General features: G+C 45.6%; 1 protein-coding gene across 1 annotated transcript in view; it reads right to left on the minus strand.

The window, feature by feature from the left end:
• Positions 1-16,803, minus strand: part of PLCH2 (phospholipase C eta 2) — a 192,979-nt gene that overhangs the window by 42,838 nt on the left and 133,338 nt on the right. Inside the window, exons 6-9 of the mRNA XM_063317739.1 lie at positions 13,776-13,869; positions 7,264-7,467; positions 6,241-6,361; positions 5,055-5,226 (exon numbers count right to left, since the gene is read on the minus strand). Coding sequence (XP_063173809.1) covers positions 5,055-5,226; positions 6,241-6,361; positions 7,264-7,467; positions 13,776-13,869 — 591 coding nt within the window. The remainder of the gene's footprint in view (positions 1-5,054; positions 5,227-6,240; positions 6,362-7,263; positions 7,468-13,775; positions 13,870-16,803) is intronic.

The raw sequence follows: 16,803 nt of genomic DNA on the forward strand, positions 1-16,803 counted from the left end.
CCAGGAAATGTCAACTTCCACACTTGCTGATTGAAAATAATTCCAAGGGTGGCAGCAGAGAACTGTTTTCATAGGATTGCCAAGAAAATAACAGAGACGTGTCCATGAAGCCACTGAAAGGAGCTGGGAAGGAGATGGGGGGGGGGGGTTAGTTTTGTACTTTCAGACACAGCATCTTTTTTAAGAAGGACATGGCAATGCATGTAATAGTACGTGAGAAGGATCTTGAGAGATGGGGCAAAGAGATGCCGCCTAGGGAATGGTCAGATAAGAGAGGGCATAGCCCGCAGCTGAATAGTGAGCAAGGCAAGAGGCTCAGAAGGGGCCCTCCCTAGTTTCTTGGGCTGTAAAGGAAACAACAGGAGATTTGTCCTTTCAGACTTGCAAGATTTTGTTCATGTAGCCTTACAATAAAGTAGAATTAGCTCATCTGGTCGTGTTTCCTGGTCTACCTGGGAAGGCTGACAGCTCTTGAGGTCTGCATCCCCTTGGACAGCTTAAAACTTGCCCAGGTTGTTTTAATTCTAGCTAAACCTCCCTCCATGCCACCACAAAGAAATGGAGGGCTTCAAATAGGGCAATGAGATATATATTTATTGATCGATAATTCTCGCCACAAAATCCCAAAGGGTATTAGATTGATTGGCCTGAGCTTCATCAGCTGAGAAGCTGGCCTCTCCATTATGAGAGCAGAAACCAAAGCGTTTATCAAAGCTGAGTGGAAATGGATTGCTTTCGAGAGGCCGAAAACTCTCAAAAAGCTGGCCTTGATCTCCAGCACTCCAAAATCCAATCACCAAGAATTGGGCAGCTGCCACAGATGGTTTGGGGAAACTGTTTGGGGAAAAGGAATTAAACTCTGGCAGCGTAAAGCACAGGGCTGAGGGGAAAGGGTGCAGGAAAGAAACGAGGGCTTAACTAAAAGAAAAGGGTACTTTTTAAAATCATATGTTTGGAAGGAACCAAGGGGCAACTTAATTAAAGTTAATTACAACCCCATTTAGTTACTTAACTTCCTGGAGCATATCTGATTCAAGCTGGCAACTTGACAAGCCAACTCAAATGGCTGAGGAGGACTGAAAAGTAGTGAGTCTAATCCATCTGATTCCATAAAAACGGTGGCGCGGATGCATAGAAAGTCACCAATTTTTCCATTCATCTGAGGCCTCGGTGGCACATTTGACAGATTCAATGAGGAAATTCACTTGCGAGCGGTGACTTCTTCAAATCACCGTTGGGTTTGCATAGCCCTGGTCCATAGTGCAAATTGCAGATTTGTTCTAATTACCCAACACATAGTTGACACATCTCCAAACCAGTGTCTCCAGGATGCACTGGGATTAAAGACACGGGGTCAGCGTAGAAGTACAGAGCCTCCTTCCCATCTGCAAACTGAGCTTAGGAGGTTGAAACTTGAATCTTAGCTACGAGAGAATCTGCTCTTGTGATGGTATGTGAGAAGGACCTTGGGAGACGGGGCGAAGAGACGCTGCCTGGGGAAGGGTCAGGCAAGGGAGGGCAAAGCCCGCAGCTGCATAATGGGTGGAGGAAGAGGCTCAGGAGGGACCCTCCCTGGTTTCTCGGGCTGTAAAGGTGATGGGGGCAAGACTGTGCTTTCAGACTTGCACGATTCTGTTCATGCACAAGATTTCCATCCCACCCCTGGGCGCTTTCCAAGGTTCCGTTTTATTAAGGCAGAATGACACTGCCCTGCCTGACAGCAGAGTCAAAGTTCTCACAGCCCAGTTGCTGGGTGAGAAGAACTGGAGAACTCCTATCTGGTCATCCTTTGGAGCGTCTGGTTTGTGGGAAAGGAAGTTGGATTAGACCTCACAGAAGCGTAACTCTGGAAGGGAAATGTCTTTTGCGTGGTACAGAGGCCTTTCCTTTGGGCTCCCTGGTGAGGGGCAGTTGCTTTCAGCCTATGAGTGCCTTTCAGAGGTGGACATACGGTTTGGAGCAGTCCCCGCTGACCGTTTTCCAGCATGCGCTCTGCGACGCGCGGCCCAGCGTGGCATGGTACTTGGCTTCGAGCACTTTGCTCCTGCCTTGCATCAAAACACAACTTTTTGGTATGCAAACAGACCTTCTGGATGGATTAGTCCTGACAAAGTAAATGCTACTGAGAGCTTTCCTGGTTAGGACATTCCTAGCCACCTCCTCTACCCAAAGTATCGTAGGACAACGCTGGTTCCTTTTTCCTGTTCTTCGCAGCCTCTTCCCCGTGGTAGGAATACAGCCTAAAAACCTGCAGGCATCGGCTTTGCATTATACGAAAAAAGGGCGCCCTTGCCCCATTTTGCAGCTGGCCAATGCTGTCAAGATTACAGACCCGTTTTGCAGCTGGGATCCCTTGTGGGTTCAGCCCACCAGCATCCTGTGATGTTCTACAGAGCTGGAAGAAGTGGAGAATCACTTCCCGATAGCAACAAAGCAGGAAAGGCCTAAGGATGCCATTCTGTAGCCACCCAAATCACAAGCCCCACTTGATGGGGTCCAGGGGGCGGGCCTTCTCTGCAGTGGCGCCCGCCCTTTGGAACACTCTGCCCCCGGAGGTGGGGCAGGCCCCTTCGCTCCCGGCCTTCCGGAAGGGTCGGAAGACCTGGTTCTGCCGCCTCCCCTGGGACGGGAAGGGCAACCGTTCTTCCTGGGGGTGGCTGGTGTTGTAGAATGTAATCTTATCGAATGTAATCTCCACCACTAGGGCTTTATATTTATATTTATTATTTCACTGTCTGGTTCTTTGTTAGCCAATTTATATATATGGATGGTTTTAAATTGTTAATTTTACTGTAAACCGCCCAGAGTCCCCCTTTTTGGGGGGAGGTGGGCAGTGATAGAAATTTGAATAAGAAATAAATAAATAAATAAATACATCTTTGGACCGGCTGCTTGCCGGCATGTAAACAGCCCTGAGCCATGACAAATTCCTTTCCCCGCCACTCCAGGGCAGCAGCTTAGTTCAAAAGGTGCACCCTTGAGTAACAGCAAAGGACAGATGCCACGAGGGCCTAGTTGGCTGCAGTGAGCAACAGCTGGCTGTTCTGTTTCACGTACAGCCTTGATATCTGTCAGCCCTTCGCGGTAGACCCCCCACATAGATTCCAGGACCGTCACTTTATTGTTGTAGGGTGCACTGGCAGGATCTTGAAAGCCTGTCCCAAACCTCCGCTGGACAATCAGGCCAAGATGAGGTTGGTCTGAGGTCCTACTTTTCCAGGACCGTTTTCCTTTCCCCTCTCCTTCTCAAGGCCAGAGTTAAATTCCTCTGCTGTAGTGCACCATTTGGCAGAAAAACCCACTTTCAAAGCTCACCTACCCTTATATGTAGCATTTGTTGATTTTAAGTCCACATTCGACGTGATCTCAAAGGAGAAACTGGCTATCGGCATTAACCGATTGCTGCCTGCTTCTCCTGATGTCAGAATTATACGGAAATGTATAAGGGTGTGCTGTCCAAGGGTGCCTCACCAAAGAAATTCCAACTTCAGGGGAGTTAGGCAGGGCTGCACCTTGGCTCTGTTATTGCTCCATTTAGTATTTATTAAGTGGAACAATTTAATATTGTTACGCATTTATATATTCAATTATATTTAATCACATTTACATATTAATCCAATCATTACTCATTGAGATAATTTAGACTATCACCCACCAAAACTGGCAAACGAACATCTTAGCAGACTCCTTTACTGCAGTGACAATTAACCTTTATTAGAGATTACTTATGACAAAGCAAAAACAATGGTGTTCACTATACGGCCAAGGACGTTTAAATCGGTCACTCAACTGGGCACAGTTTAGAAGGGGCAAACTGTTTTAAATACCTTGGAAAAACCTGCCATGCACTGGGGAAGGGTGTGCCTGTAGAAATTATGTGACATAAAATGCATCTAAATCCTCACCAACTATCTAGACCTTTTATTGTTCTTGGTGTTCCTAGTTTGTTCCTGATACAGTAAAACTTTCAAAAGCCTCTTCAAAAGAAATATTCTTAATCCAGTTCATCCAGCATGTGGATTAATGTCTTCAAATTTTAGCTAAGGCTTGCAATTTTCCTTGTAGGCTGAGCCCCATGTGTGTTAGCTGACCCCTTTTATCTCAAAATAAAAGATTTTAAAAAGGGTGGAAGACTATCTGTACCATTATGATTTCTCTCCTCATGCGCTAATGACAATGGGGTATGGCTTGGCTAGGAAGAACTGCAAATAATGAATATTTGATGCAGAGCATCAAACTGAGCACAGCCAAATTCTTACTGATGTCTTTTTAGACGACCGAGTTGCCAGTCCTAAATCTGCTAGATACCTTAATCCGATGAACCTTAATTCACCCTGCCTACTCCGGTTCTAGAAGTGAGATTCCAAAAAACCCCATAGAATTAATGCCTTTGTCACAGTAAATCAGGAGTCACGGAACTAACAGCCCATGTGCTTCATTATGGCCAATCCTAGCCTTCATTAGCTCAATATCCAAGCTATACTGACTTTTTGGAATCTCAGTTATCTCTTAGCAAGATAACCAGAGTGATGTGTTCTCTTATAGCACTGCCAAGTTTTGTGTAACAGACAGCAAGATCAGACAGGACTTCAGTTAGAACAGTCTGACTTGATTAAACGTGCTCCAAGTTTAGTAATAACAATGACTGTAAACCCTCCTGTTTATCGGTTTCTGGCTTTATTTATGATGGCCTTTTCACTGGAGTCTTGGTGTTAACGGTCTCAGTAGTCAAAGCGGTTTACTCAAGCTAAGCAAATTTCACCAGTGCTGGCTGCATTCAATCTATCTGGTATTCCATTTTGTTTGATTTATTGCATGTTATCTTTGACCTTATTTTATCTCCATGTTTTGTATTACGTAAGGCTGGTCAATGACTGAAATAAAGTCCATTGACTGACTTCCGTTGGCTGCTAGATAGGAAAAGGTTGGCAGGACTCTGCTTGAATATAGCGGCCGCATCCTTGGGAAAGATCAAAAGGAGGATCTGGAGAACACCCTAGCTACCACAGACGCCAACCCAAATCGGATCTGTGTATAATCTTATCTTTGATTACCTTAACCAAGATTTTCCCTTTGAGGCTCTCCGGAGAAGGCAGCTTCGTGGGATCCTCATTGTTGACTGAAGACAAGTCCAGTTTGTCCCCCAAGATTTCAATCAGATACTGAGCCATCTTTTTCTGCTGGATAACATTGCAGTGGTTTTCAATGGACAAAATGACTGGGTATCTGTGCAGGACAGGGAGGAACACGCATGCAAGAAACAGTAAGATACAAATTCTATCACCACCACCATCACCATCGCTATTTACACACAGTCTACAAGATACTTCTGATTGGATCCGGTACTTTTGAATACTGGATCCTTCCCAAGGATCTAGGATAGTTAAAGAAAATGTCAGAATATACTGTATGCACTGTTCAAAGCAATGTAAACATTTTGTAACTACTGAGTTGAGGTTCTCTACATTCCTATAGCATCCAAGTATTTTTCCAGATCTTTTGGGATGGCACCAACTGCAGCCACATTCTTGGCCCCAGCACTAACACTTGCTTTTTTCACATTTGCTCGATCTCTGTATGGAGGTCATCATATTTCCCTATTTTTTTCTAGTTCTTTCTCACTGGCCTTTCCCTTTCCAGCTGCTGTAATGTCAGTTATCTACACTTGTTTCTATTAGGGCTGGTTGCAAGTCAGCCAGATGTTTAGACTGGATTTGGCATTTTTATCCAGCTATGAAGCCCCAAGGAGCTAGGGTAGGCAGATGTTGTCGCTTCATCAAAACGATGAAGCATGGCGTCAGCTAGGGGCATTCTGGGTAGAGGGTTGGCCCAATGCTGCCCAAGATGAAGAATATGCTGATGCCATTCTCTCATTCCTGATCCACTGCAGCTACTGACTTACTGAACTAGGAAGCATGGAGAATTGCAGTCCCCGTCAGTTCCCAGCTGAGCCATGGAAACATGGACATCTCTGGCTTTCCACTTTGGAATGACAAATTTGCAAGGGAAAACAGGGAGAGCTGGATAGTGGGGAGAGGCTTATATCTGTAAAAATTTCTAAGTTGGTTTCATAATCAGTTGGAAGGCCAAAGCAGGAGTTCATTTCCAACTCCACCCCCAGTTCTGAATCTGCCACCATTTGAGGTAAGATACAAATAGCAAAATAAAGGAATGAGCACATTTCGCTAAGTTAAGTCCTTTCTCCTCTGGCATCCAGTCCTCAAGATGGGAAACACATACTCGCTCTTGATGAAGGCATACTTGTTGATGGTCTCAATCACATCTTTAAAAAGGATCTTGGAGGTCAAGGTGTAGCCGTGGTGGACAATAGGCTCACCATCTGGGCCGTCCCAGCAGTCGACTGCATAAAGGGAAGAAGGGAAAATAGACACTGGGATGTTAGATCTGTATCCTGTACTTTGCTAATTGGTGGGAGACAGGGATTTTGGCTGCTGGAACCCAAATCATACAGAAAAAACACATCTTTGGGGTTTGGGACTCCGACTTCCAGAATTGCTGGTGGCCAAGGATTCCAGAAGTTGGAGGACTAATTGGAGAATACGGCTGACATGGACGGATAGTGACCTGGGGGTTCGGAGCACAGCTGAAAAGGCAAGCTAGTTTTTTAGGATAGCCGAGTCTCTCTTCTTAGTAGGGAGAGAGGCAAATTTGGTCTGGAAAGAATGAAACAAAAAATAAACGCTGTTTGTTTAAAACGAAAAGCTGAGCTGGGGAAGGTGGGGGAAGAGGCAGAACTGAGTGTGGGTGAATTGGGTGACCTCAAAAGACCCTTCCAACTCTGATATTATGACCCTAGTTCATCCTCCCAGAGAGAGTCATATTCAGCCATGCTTGTAGTCCACATCTGGGGCTGCCACTGTTTCTCTCCCCCGACTCCTTTGCTCCAGGCAGACAGAACCCTGCCAGGGACTTTGTTCCATCCATCTTTTCTTACAACCTCCCCCAATGTGCAAGTTTCTTCATAAACAGGTCTGGAAAAAACAAGAGAGAGAGAGGGGGAGAGAGAGAGAGAAGACGCCGACAGCTTTGTCTGTCTAGAGCAGTGTTCCTCAACCGTGGCCACTTGAAGATGGGTGGACTTCAACTCTCGGAATTCCACAGCCAGCATATTTGAAGTCCACCCATCTTCAAGTGGCCAAGGTTGGCCTGGAGTGACTGATAGTAGGGAATTGTGGAATCTTGCCATAACACAGCTGCGTTTCTAAATGGGGCAGTGGGATGCAGGTCCCTCCCGAAGCTCACCTTCCACGCATCGGCATCCAGACTGCAGAACCCAAGCATACATGTCCACTCTGGACTGGGACATCAGCTGGTCTCCCATGAGGTAGGTGTTATGAGACGAGGTGATGAAATAGTGACTCAGCGGGCGAGTCATGTCTTGGCTGACATGGTAGTGTTCGGGGTTGAAAACATCCCCGGCGGGGCTGCGCATGTAGGTGGTGAACCCTGTAAGGAAAAGGAAATTCAGGAGGGTGGTTATTCCGGAAGCATACAGGATGGCCTTAGGGGGGACCCACCCCCACCCCATGTTGGAATTACTCCAAGAATTCCTAGAGAACGTGGCCTTGTCAGTGCTGGCTGGCATTTCTGGGAGTTGGGTTCCCAGCACCTCTGGAGGATACAGGATGGAGAACAAAGGACTGAAGTTAAGTTAGAGGGAGATGCAGCTTCAAGTGATTGAGCCCTCAAGTTCTGAAGCTGGACTAGTCATGGCTTCATCCCCCTGTCAGAATGACTAAGAGAGGGAGAGGAGAAATTGTTAGACACCCCCACCCTGAATTTTTAGCTTCTCAGAGAAAGAGGGATAATTATCAAGACAATTGCTTAAGAATGCTCAAATAATTACATGCAAGTTTAATTAACATAGCCTGAATACATGGGCATTGGGGAAAATCCATAGTAACGCAGAAAACTCGTCGTTTTTATTGTTGGATGAAGCACACGTACATCACTGTGAGCATCACCTCTGCTGGTTTTCCTCCCAGGACAAGTCTGGCTGGAGGCTCAGCAAAGAAGCCAAACCCGTGCAAAGTTGGATTAAAAAAGGATAAAATCTCCCTTGAATAAACGCAACTCCTGATGGTTTCATGGACACATCCACACCGTTTTCCGAGTACCAGAGCAGAGCTGGTTTGCTGTCACCTTCTTCCTTCCTTCCATCCTTCCTATTTCCACCCCCCACGCCCCGGACTTTCTAGTCCAACCTGCAGCATAAGGTTTCTTGTTGGCTCCCATTCATGTGCTAGCCAGGTCTGACCCTACTCAGTTTTGCAAAATGAACCATGAACAGTTAGGTGCTACCGCCTAGCTGGGCACAGCTGAGTGAAGTTGTGCAGAATGTCAAGCGCTCAAGAGTTGGGATGTTGCTTCACCCCTGACCCAACATTATAAGCTCCCTTCTTTCATCAAAGAGTGAGGCCTTAGAGGTGCCAGGCTACTTCTCTCCAGCAGATCAGACGTGTTTTAGAGACATCTTACTCTGCTGCTCCCTTCCCACAGGGGGGTTTAGTAAAATGGGACCATTCAAATTCTCTCTTTCCACGGAGGGTTCTCCAAAAATACCCCCTCTGCTGCACCATCCCCTGCATTCTGGATCAATTTCTGTGGCAACTGTTGTTGCTACATTCAACCAGCACTGAAAAAGGAATCACACCTTTGCCTAAATGGAGTTGATCAACCTTGTGGGGCCCAGATTGAACCCCAAACAGACCCATGCTTGTTTGAAGTCGAACTAACTCTCCTAACCCAAAAGGTGTGACAGAGACAGATTCCCAAAAGGCCCTGTAAGGACAAGATCACTGTAGGCACTTCACCTCTGTGCCTATCAGCCTTTTTCACCCACAACTCGTGTGCCCATATGTACAGTAGATCAGAAAATGAGCAGAGATTGGGGGAAGGGGGGGGGTAAGGACCTTCTGAAACTGTTCACAGCAGTGCTAATTCTGACTGTGCCACCACCACCGTTGGTATTTTACTTTTTTTCAGTTTGGGAGAAGGAACGGTGAGACCGGAACGGATGACTACCCTTGGGCCAGTTGAGAGGGCTGTAGAAACAACCAGCCCATGAAAGGCCCAGGTGGGTTAGAGGATGATGGGGGCTACGTTGTTCATGCTGTATGGACAGTCCAAAGAGATCCTGATTAGCCTCAAGCAAACCATCTAAGTTGTCATCTTGGTCCATCAATCCAATAGCCACAAAGGATAGTTAATAGAAGCTTTGCTTAGGAAAAGTATGTATTATGCATGTCGGTAAATGCATCTAACCCCCCCCACCAGACATCAATCATCCATGGCATTTGAGCCAGCTGGGTCCATGGAGAACTAATTAGGCTGGGAAGCTTGTCCAGAGAACAAGGCTGAGTTATGTAAGAATGGAGCTTTTTTTCTTTGAACAGTTGAAACTTTCCTCAAGCTCGTTCAACAGCCTTTCAAACAGCCCCATGTGGGGGCAACAGAGCTGGATCTTGACCTGGCAACTCCTTTCGAAAGCCTTCCCTGGGTTCCCCCGGTCGACCGAGAAGCCGGGCTGAAACCTTAAACAGGCTCCTTCAGCCATTCCTAATGTTTTGGTCTTTGATTCTTCCCCTAACCATCTCTGCTCAGGCGATCTGATTCCCGCCTGCTCCGTTTGTTTCTAGTGGTTTCCTAATCCTTCCCAACCACAGCTTGTGTGGGGGGGTGTTTTTTCCCCCTCCAGTTTGACTTTGTCTCTACTCTTGGGTTGTGACAGCTCTGTCAATTTTTGTTGCCATAGACTACCTAGCAACCGGGGCTTGAAGTATATTACAATGAACTCACCCTGGGTGCCTGGCAAATGTCTGTGTGTGTGTCTGGGTATATTGTGCCTGCAAGCGCATCTGCATTTCCTTTTACAGAAGGTCGTTTTTAATCCTAGCACATGCGAATTATAGAGTGAGGGAATCTAAGCACAATCATGACATGTCTTTCTCTTCAAGGGTGCTGGTGTCACCCCCACAAAATGAACAACCCCATCAGGTTTGACAGGGCCTTGGACTATTCTGGTTTTTCCCATTCCGGCCTCCTCCTGTGCATCACCATCCTGGGGTTGTTTTGTTTTCCCCCCAGCTGAAGGCAAGCAAAGTCTCTGCTTTCTTCACTGCTCCCCACCATCATTACCCACGATCTGTCTTTGCCTTGCCCCGTAACCATGGGTCTGGCTCTGGAACAAATAGGAAGCTGGTAGGGCTATCTGGCTCAGCTAGACGGCAGTAGCAAGCTGAGGTTGGCTGATCTCCAAAAGTTAAGCAAGAATTTTTTTTTAATCCGTTCAATCATGTCCGATTCTCAGAGACTGCCTGGACAAGGCCCTGCAGTTTTCCTGGCAAGGTTTTTCAGAAATGGTTTGCCATTGCTTTCTTCCTAGTGCTGAGAGAAAGTGACTGGCCTAAGGTCCCCCAGCTGGCTTTGTGCCCAAGGCAGGACTAGAACTCAGAGTTTCCCGGTTTCTAGTCTGACGCCTTCCCCTAGCCATGGATTGGGCTCTGGAACAAATAGGAAGCTAGTAGGCTCAGCTAGATGGCAGCACCTAGGTAGGTAGGTAGGTAGGTAGGTAGGTAGGTAGGTAGGTAGATAGAGCCTTTGAGTCAGTCTTGACTCCTAGAGATTGCCTGAACTAGTCCTTGCAGTTTTCTTGGCAAGATTTCAGAGGTGGTTTGCCCTTGCCTCCTTCCTAGGGCTGAGAGAGAGGGACTGGCCCAAGGCCGCCCAGCCGGCTTCGTGCCTAAGGCAGGACTAGAACTCACGGTGTCCCGGTTTCCAGCCTGGTGCCTTGACCACTACATCAAACTGGCTCCAAGCAAGATTCAACCTGGTTAGTTCTTGGAGGGGAGAAAACCAGGAGATCCCAGGTCCAAAGGTTAGACTGGAAAGTCGAAAAACTTCCCAGAAGAGTGATGCTGCCCCTGACCCCCAAAATAGGTGTCCATGCAGCCACCAGGAGTTGAGATTTATTTTTCATGACCAGGGTGAGGTTGTCTAGCAAATGAGTATCAAAAGGTAGCTTTTGGCACTAACTGCCATTCCCAAACTTGGTTCAAGGGCAGCCCTATGTAACTTGAGTTGCAGCAGTCTAGGCAGAAGGTGATTAAAGTCCAGGCCACAGGGATCAGAACTGTCTTCCTTCGTCTCGTTTCATGTCAGAAGTGCAGGAAATAGAACGGGGGAAAGTATTAATTAAAAGTTAAAAAGTTAAAAACATTTAATAAAAATATAAAATGTATATAACTCTAGCCCAATGCTGGGCCACACTGATGGCAGAGGTGCTTGTGATCAACTAAGTCACTCTGTGTGCATGTTGGTCCCAAAGGGCACTGTAAAAGATGGGTAGCTGTCTGAATATTGCTGCATTCGCAGCAAATATTCTTGCCCTCTGGGAGAAACCCCCATTTTCCCATATAATCTTTAGTCCCGGCCAAACCAGTCTGCAATCTGTTTAAACATCTCCAACTGTCTTCCCTGAGAAGGCATGTCATTGGTGGACTGTGCTAAGATGGAGAAGGGAGGAATTAACATTCACGAACCTCCGTTTTCAATACAAAGGATTTTATGTATATTTTTTTCCTCACTTGAACAACCAAGCAAGGTCTGGCTCACCATCCACCTCCATTTATCACTTGTTTTCCTCCCCCAATTTCTTATCAGAATAAACAAGGCAGACTCATTTTTCAAACCTGACTCTAACTTAATCTAGTCACACAGAATCAATACTTTTATGAATTCAGCGATTTCACAAAGCAACGGCTTCAGACAAAGCAGGTGGGGTCTGCCAGAGTTGGGGACGTGGGGACAAAAGGCAAGCTGACATTTCAAAGCACGTGTCACCAGAGAAAAGGTCAAAGGATGCACTACCAAGTGGCTTGGGGCGTTCACCTCCACTGCCTCTGCAACCATCAGTCTTGGGACTCCTTTTTTTGTGCAAGTGCTGTTTTTTACCGACTGGTTCGTTAGGCCCTTTCTTGCACCCAGGCTATGCGGTTAAGCCTTGTTGTTGCATGGAATTTGAGAATGAGAAGGTAGCAAGGTTCAGAACAGAGCAAGCTCCCATCTGCCGTTCCACTTTGCACTTGAAGAATCTTGCAATGCATTTGCCATAAGAGTTTTGTTCTCGGTTCAACCCCTCCGCCAGGAAAATCCATTCCATCAACCAATGCCGTTTTTCTTTTCCAACTGACCTCTGACTCTCCACATCTCATGAACCTACTCATTTCCTGATGGGCTCTACCAGGACCCTCTGCTCCCTTTGCTTTTATTTTTAATGGGAGGAGGTTATAAAGCTAAAAATCTCAGAGTTTTCATGTGTATGGCCATATCTCCCGGCTTCTCATAGGTTCAATTGTTATCTCCAGTTTGCTGCAGAGTGGCACTTGGTAGGGCAGCCATGAAGGCCTTGTAAAAGATATTCAAATGTTCTGAGGTGACTATAACTGCAGAGATCAGAATAGTGCATTTCCTTCCTTCTACGGAAGGAAAAGTTGGACCTTGAAGAAGCAGGATAGGAAGAGTATTGACCCTTTTGAACTCTGGTGTTGGAGAAGACTCCTGAGAAGACCATGGACAGCCAAGGAAACAAACCAATGGATCATCAAACACATCAACCCAGAGTTCTCCCTTGAGGCACAAATGACCAGGTTCAAATTATCTTACTTTGGACACACATCCAAAGACACAGCTTTCTAGAAAAGGCTCTGATGGTGGGAAAGGTGGAAGGAAAGAGAAGAAGAGAATAACCAGTAGCAAAGTGGAGGGACTCACTCATTACAGAGGCAAGGAGTGCACCGTTGGAAGACCCGAAAGACCAGGTTATGGACAGATCATCATGGAGAAAATCTATGTGGTCACTAGGAGTCAGAAACAACTTGATGGCACATAATCAATCAGTCAATCAATCAATCAATCAATCAATCTACTCACTTGCTAACAGAAGGAATTATCTATGCTGAATTCCACAGGATTTTCCCATAAATCCCCACCCATACACACACACACACACACACACACACACTCAATTTATATCGCAATCCTTCCCACAATTGCTACTCTGGGTGGCAATCATAGGGTTAAAAACCAAACAAAACTAATATTATTATTAATAATGAAATATTGCCCGAGGACAAACCCAGCAGTGAAGAAGGAATCACATTGTGAGATACAGGCCCACACACACCTTGTTGGTCATCACTGCAAGACCAGACTCAATCCTGAACACTGGGGGAAGCAGGTGGCATCAACTCACACATCTTCACGCATCATAAAGTAAATAAAAAACCTGGTTGCAGTGAGTGCAGCTGTCCTGGGGGTGTCCTAGAGAATTAATCCCTCCCTTATTTTCTGCAGGGGCAGAGGTGAGAAAGTCAATTCCACTAATGTGGCACCTCGCAAAGAGACCCTATCCTTTCTCTGAGGAGTGCTGGAGGAGAGTGCTCAAATATTAAGATTAATAATAAGCACCACTTGAATACCATCAGCATTGACAAAATCACCACCAGTCAATTGCAAAAGGCAGCTTTACCTGGCACAGTTTACATCCTGCAATGATGCCTTTAATATTATTAAACAACAACATCTGCCTATCCCAGGTCCTTGGGAAGGACTCAATAGGGGGACAAAAATGCCAAATCCAGTCTAAACATCTGGCTGATTGTAATCCCACCATACACAGAAGGGGCTGTGTGGATGAAAACATCCCACCTGCTCAAATTTATCCACGTTGTTGGTAAAAGCAACAGGAAACTTACCATCAATCCCCAGAGCCCCTTGCTGTTTGTTTTCTGGACATGGTTCAAACTGATTGATAATTTCCAAGCAGTGCTCCTTGGTGACATTATTCATCTAAATTAAAAAAAGAAAACACCATGATGCAGACAAATCAGAGCATTGAAGTGAGATCTGTCCAGTGGTCCTGCAAGTTGGACGTTTTCTCTTCCAGCTAGAACCTGTGTTCATTTCTCCCTCTCCCAACCATGCAAAAAGATTCTTCTCCCTGTCAATCAGTAAACCTTTGATAAGGAAGGAGTGGTCCTTCATACAAGCCATCAGCCATTGGCAGATCATTTTTGGTAAAATGCCAATGGTGGGCTGGGATTGCCCCATCTGTTTCCTTCCAAGGGGCATCCATGCCGTGGTGGCCAGCTTCTCAAGTTCTACAGCATCCCAACTACATGTAGAGGAACTTCTTCATGGTGTGTCCTGCTTGGTTATGGGACCAACCAGCAGGTTCTGTCTTGCTAGAATTGTTGAAATGGAGACTAGATGGAAACCTTCTCTCAGGACCAAATTAAGGGATAAAACAGAAAGGGGAGGATTTGGGGTGGATGTGAACAGAAGAACGAAGTTGAGAGATACCTTCTTTGCTCTAAACAAAGCAGTTTTGCTGCTGTGCTGAGAATGAACTAAGCCATTTGTCACTGTGCTGGGTCACTTTCAGCCAAACCAGTCATAAGCCTATTCAGTCCGTTTTGGGCAATGGGTTGTTGCGGGAGAGGAACCATGGAACAGATGTGCGTTTAAGTGGTTGTATTTCTGCATTTTTCAGAAAGCGTTTTTGGAAGGGATTTCCCTGGCCATTTCCCCTCTGCAGGAGACCCTTCCACCAGTGTTTTCCATAACTGCACTGGAAATTTTGGAGAAATGGGTGGCCTAAAGGAAAGCTGAGTTCCACTTCAGTTGCACATCAATCCAGGAGGTTTGCTTAAAAATGAGGACTTACGGAAACTCCTGGACTGCAGCGAATTAGCCAATGTTTGCATCCCTTCCAAAGGGGAACAACAAGGTGAAAACAAAACCACAGTCTCGTAGGCCTGCCAATTAACCCTTCTTAGTATTAGTGGGGGATCGATAGCCCAGTGGTCTGGAAGCTAATGCTAATTCATTTGGAAGAACAGTGAGTGAAAAGAGAAGCATGTTTTTTGTGCAAAGCTTGCCCTGGGAATCTCCAACAAATGGAAAGTTTTTCAGACAGAAGAGCAGATGGGAAAATTTGTATATATATATATATTTTTAATAAGGTCACTTGCACATACGTAACACAGATATCCTGACAGGAAGTCAACAACAACAACGACAACATCATTCCAGATTTTTTGGGATCAAAATAGGCTGGAGATGCGCAAAAGCACTGCCACCTTTATTGCTTCCCTGCGGCCAAGCTGGTTAAAAGTGGCAGGGCCAGAGGAAAAATGGACTCCCAATTTTTATTTGAATTTACTCGATTTTCAGCCTCTCAAACCTAAAATGAACCAGAATGCCCTAGCATGCCAAGAGCTATGCTGTTCAGAATTCCCCCCAAATACCCAGAGCTGTATATATTAAGGAGAAATGTGCAGAAAAGGCAAGCGTTGGGAGGAAGGCTCATAGGAACATATGCATGCAGACATTTATAAACATATATGTGCATCTGGATTTGTGTGAAACCAAAATGGGGAAATGTATTTCTCTAAGGGATCAGATTCATTCCAGAGGATAAAATACCTTGTCAACATTTATTTTTCTGGGCGGTTTCTGAACTCAGGCATGTAAGGTAATGAGCTTACTTCCTGCAAATGTAGAGGCTTCCGCGTGCGCAGTTGTAGCATAAGGCTGCCAAAGGCAATGCGAGTGGATTTTCAGGGTAACAGCTTAATGCCACAGCACAGAAGCAAAAGAACAGAACAGTCCTGCTTTTGGGACCTGTTTCGGGCCTACAGGCAGAGTGCTGAGTGCGTTTAATACAACTCTTACATTTTTCCCAGAGGTGCAAAAGGGGTAGATTAACTTGCTCTTTCCGGAGGTTTTTATTCTTTATTTATTTCCTTCCTTTAACGTGGACACTGCCTGATTCCAGTCAATTTGGGGTGGCTCACAGCATTTAAAAAAATAATAATAAATCCGAACAGCAATACACAATCCAGATAAAATGAACAAGATGGCGAATCCGGCCATCGCTTCACAAGCACATCGAAATGCAAGTTCTGGAATCTTTCACTGACGCCATGCTCTGGCCCAGGATAAATGGATCGGTGTAAGTCTTGTAGCTTAGCCCACTGGAAAGCAGACGGTAAATCGATGTGGAAACACAGAACAGATATTGTGTCAGAGAGTTGCGAGACCGGCACGCAGACCGTTGACTAACAGTGCATAAATACCCATCAGGCAGGTGTACCTAGTGGTGCAATCTAACAACCGAAGTGGAAAAGGTGAATCATTTAACACAAAGAAAAAAAAGTGGACAACTGTATCTGGATTTTATGAGAGCATGCAGAAGAACCCCAAAATTTATATGAGGGCAACACTTTTATCAGGGTCCGCTTCAAATCGCAAAATATCAGGCGGTCTTAAAAGGTCTTTACCAGACAAGATTGTAAACTAAGCAAAGCAGGAAGGCAGAGAGAAGAAAAAATATCCGACCGACTCAGTTTAGCTGCGGTTTGAAGAAGGAAGGTAGGAATTGGCTGCAAACATTCAAATTAGACTAATTCTTTGGGGCCGAGTTGCTTCCAGGTTTCAGCCGGGGTTTTCCCAAGCTGGTTGTTCCTATTTCTAAAACTGTAAACTCTTGAACGTCTTATTTGGAAGCATCTCCCTTCATAAGATGAGCACACAGATCCTTTGACAGACGAACGAGAGGAGGAAAGAGGAATTAGACAGTGGTATATTGGGAAAGCTGTTAGTAATTTTAGATTGGATTTATTGTTTTAAAAGGAAATCCCTCCTTTTTTTTAAAAGTTAGTCCAAGATAAGTTAAGCAGCTCCACCTAGTAGAGGAAGGGATGATATACTCAGGAAATA

This window comes from Candoia aspera, chromosome 18, assembly GCF_035149785.1.
Source record: "Candoia aspera isolate rCanAsp1 chromosome 18, rCanAsp1.hap2, whole genome shotgun sequence".
Lineage (NCBI taxonomy): Eukaryota > Metazoa > Chordata > Lepidosauria > Squamata > Boidae > Candoia > Candoia aspera.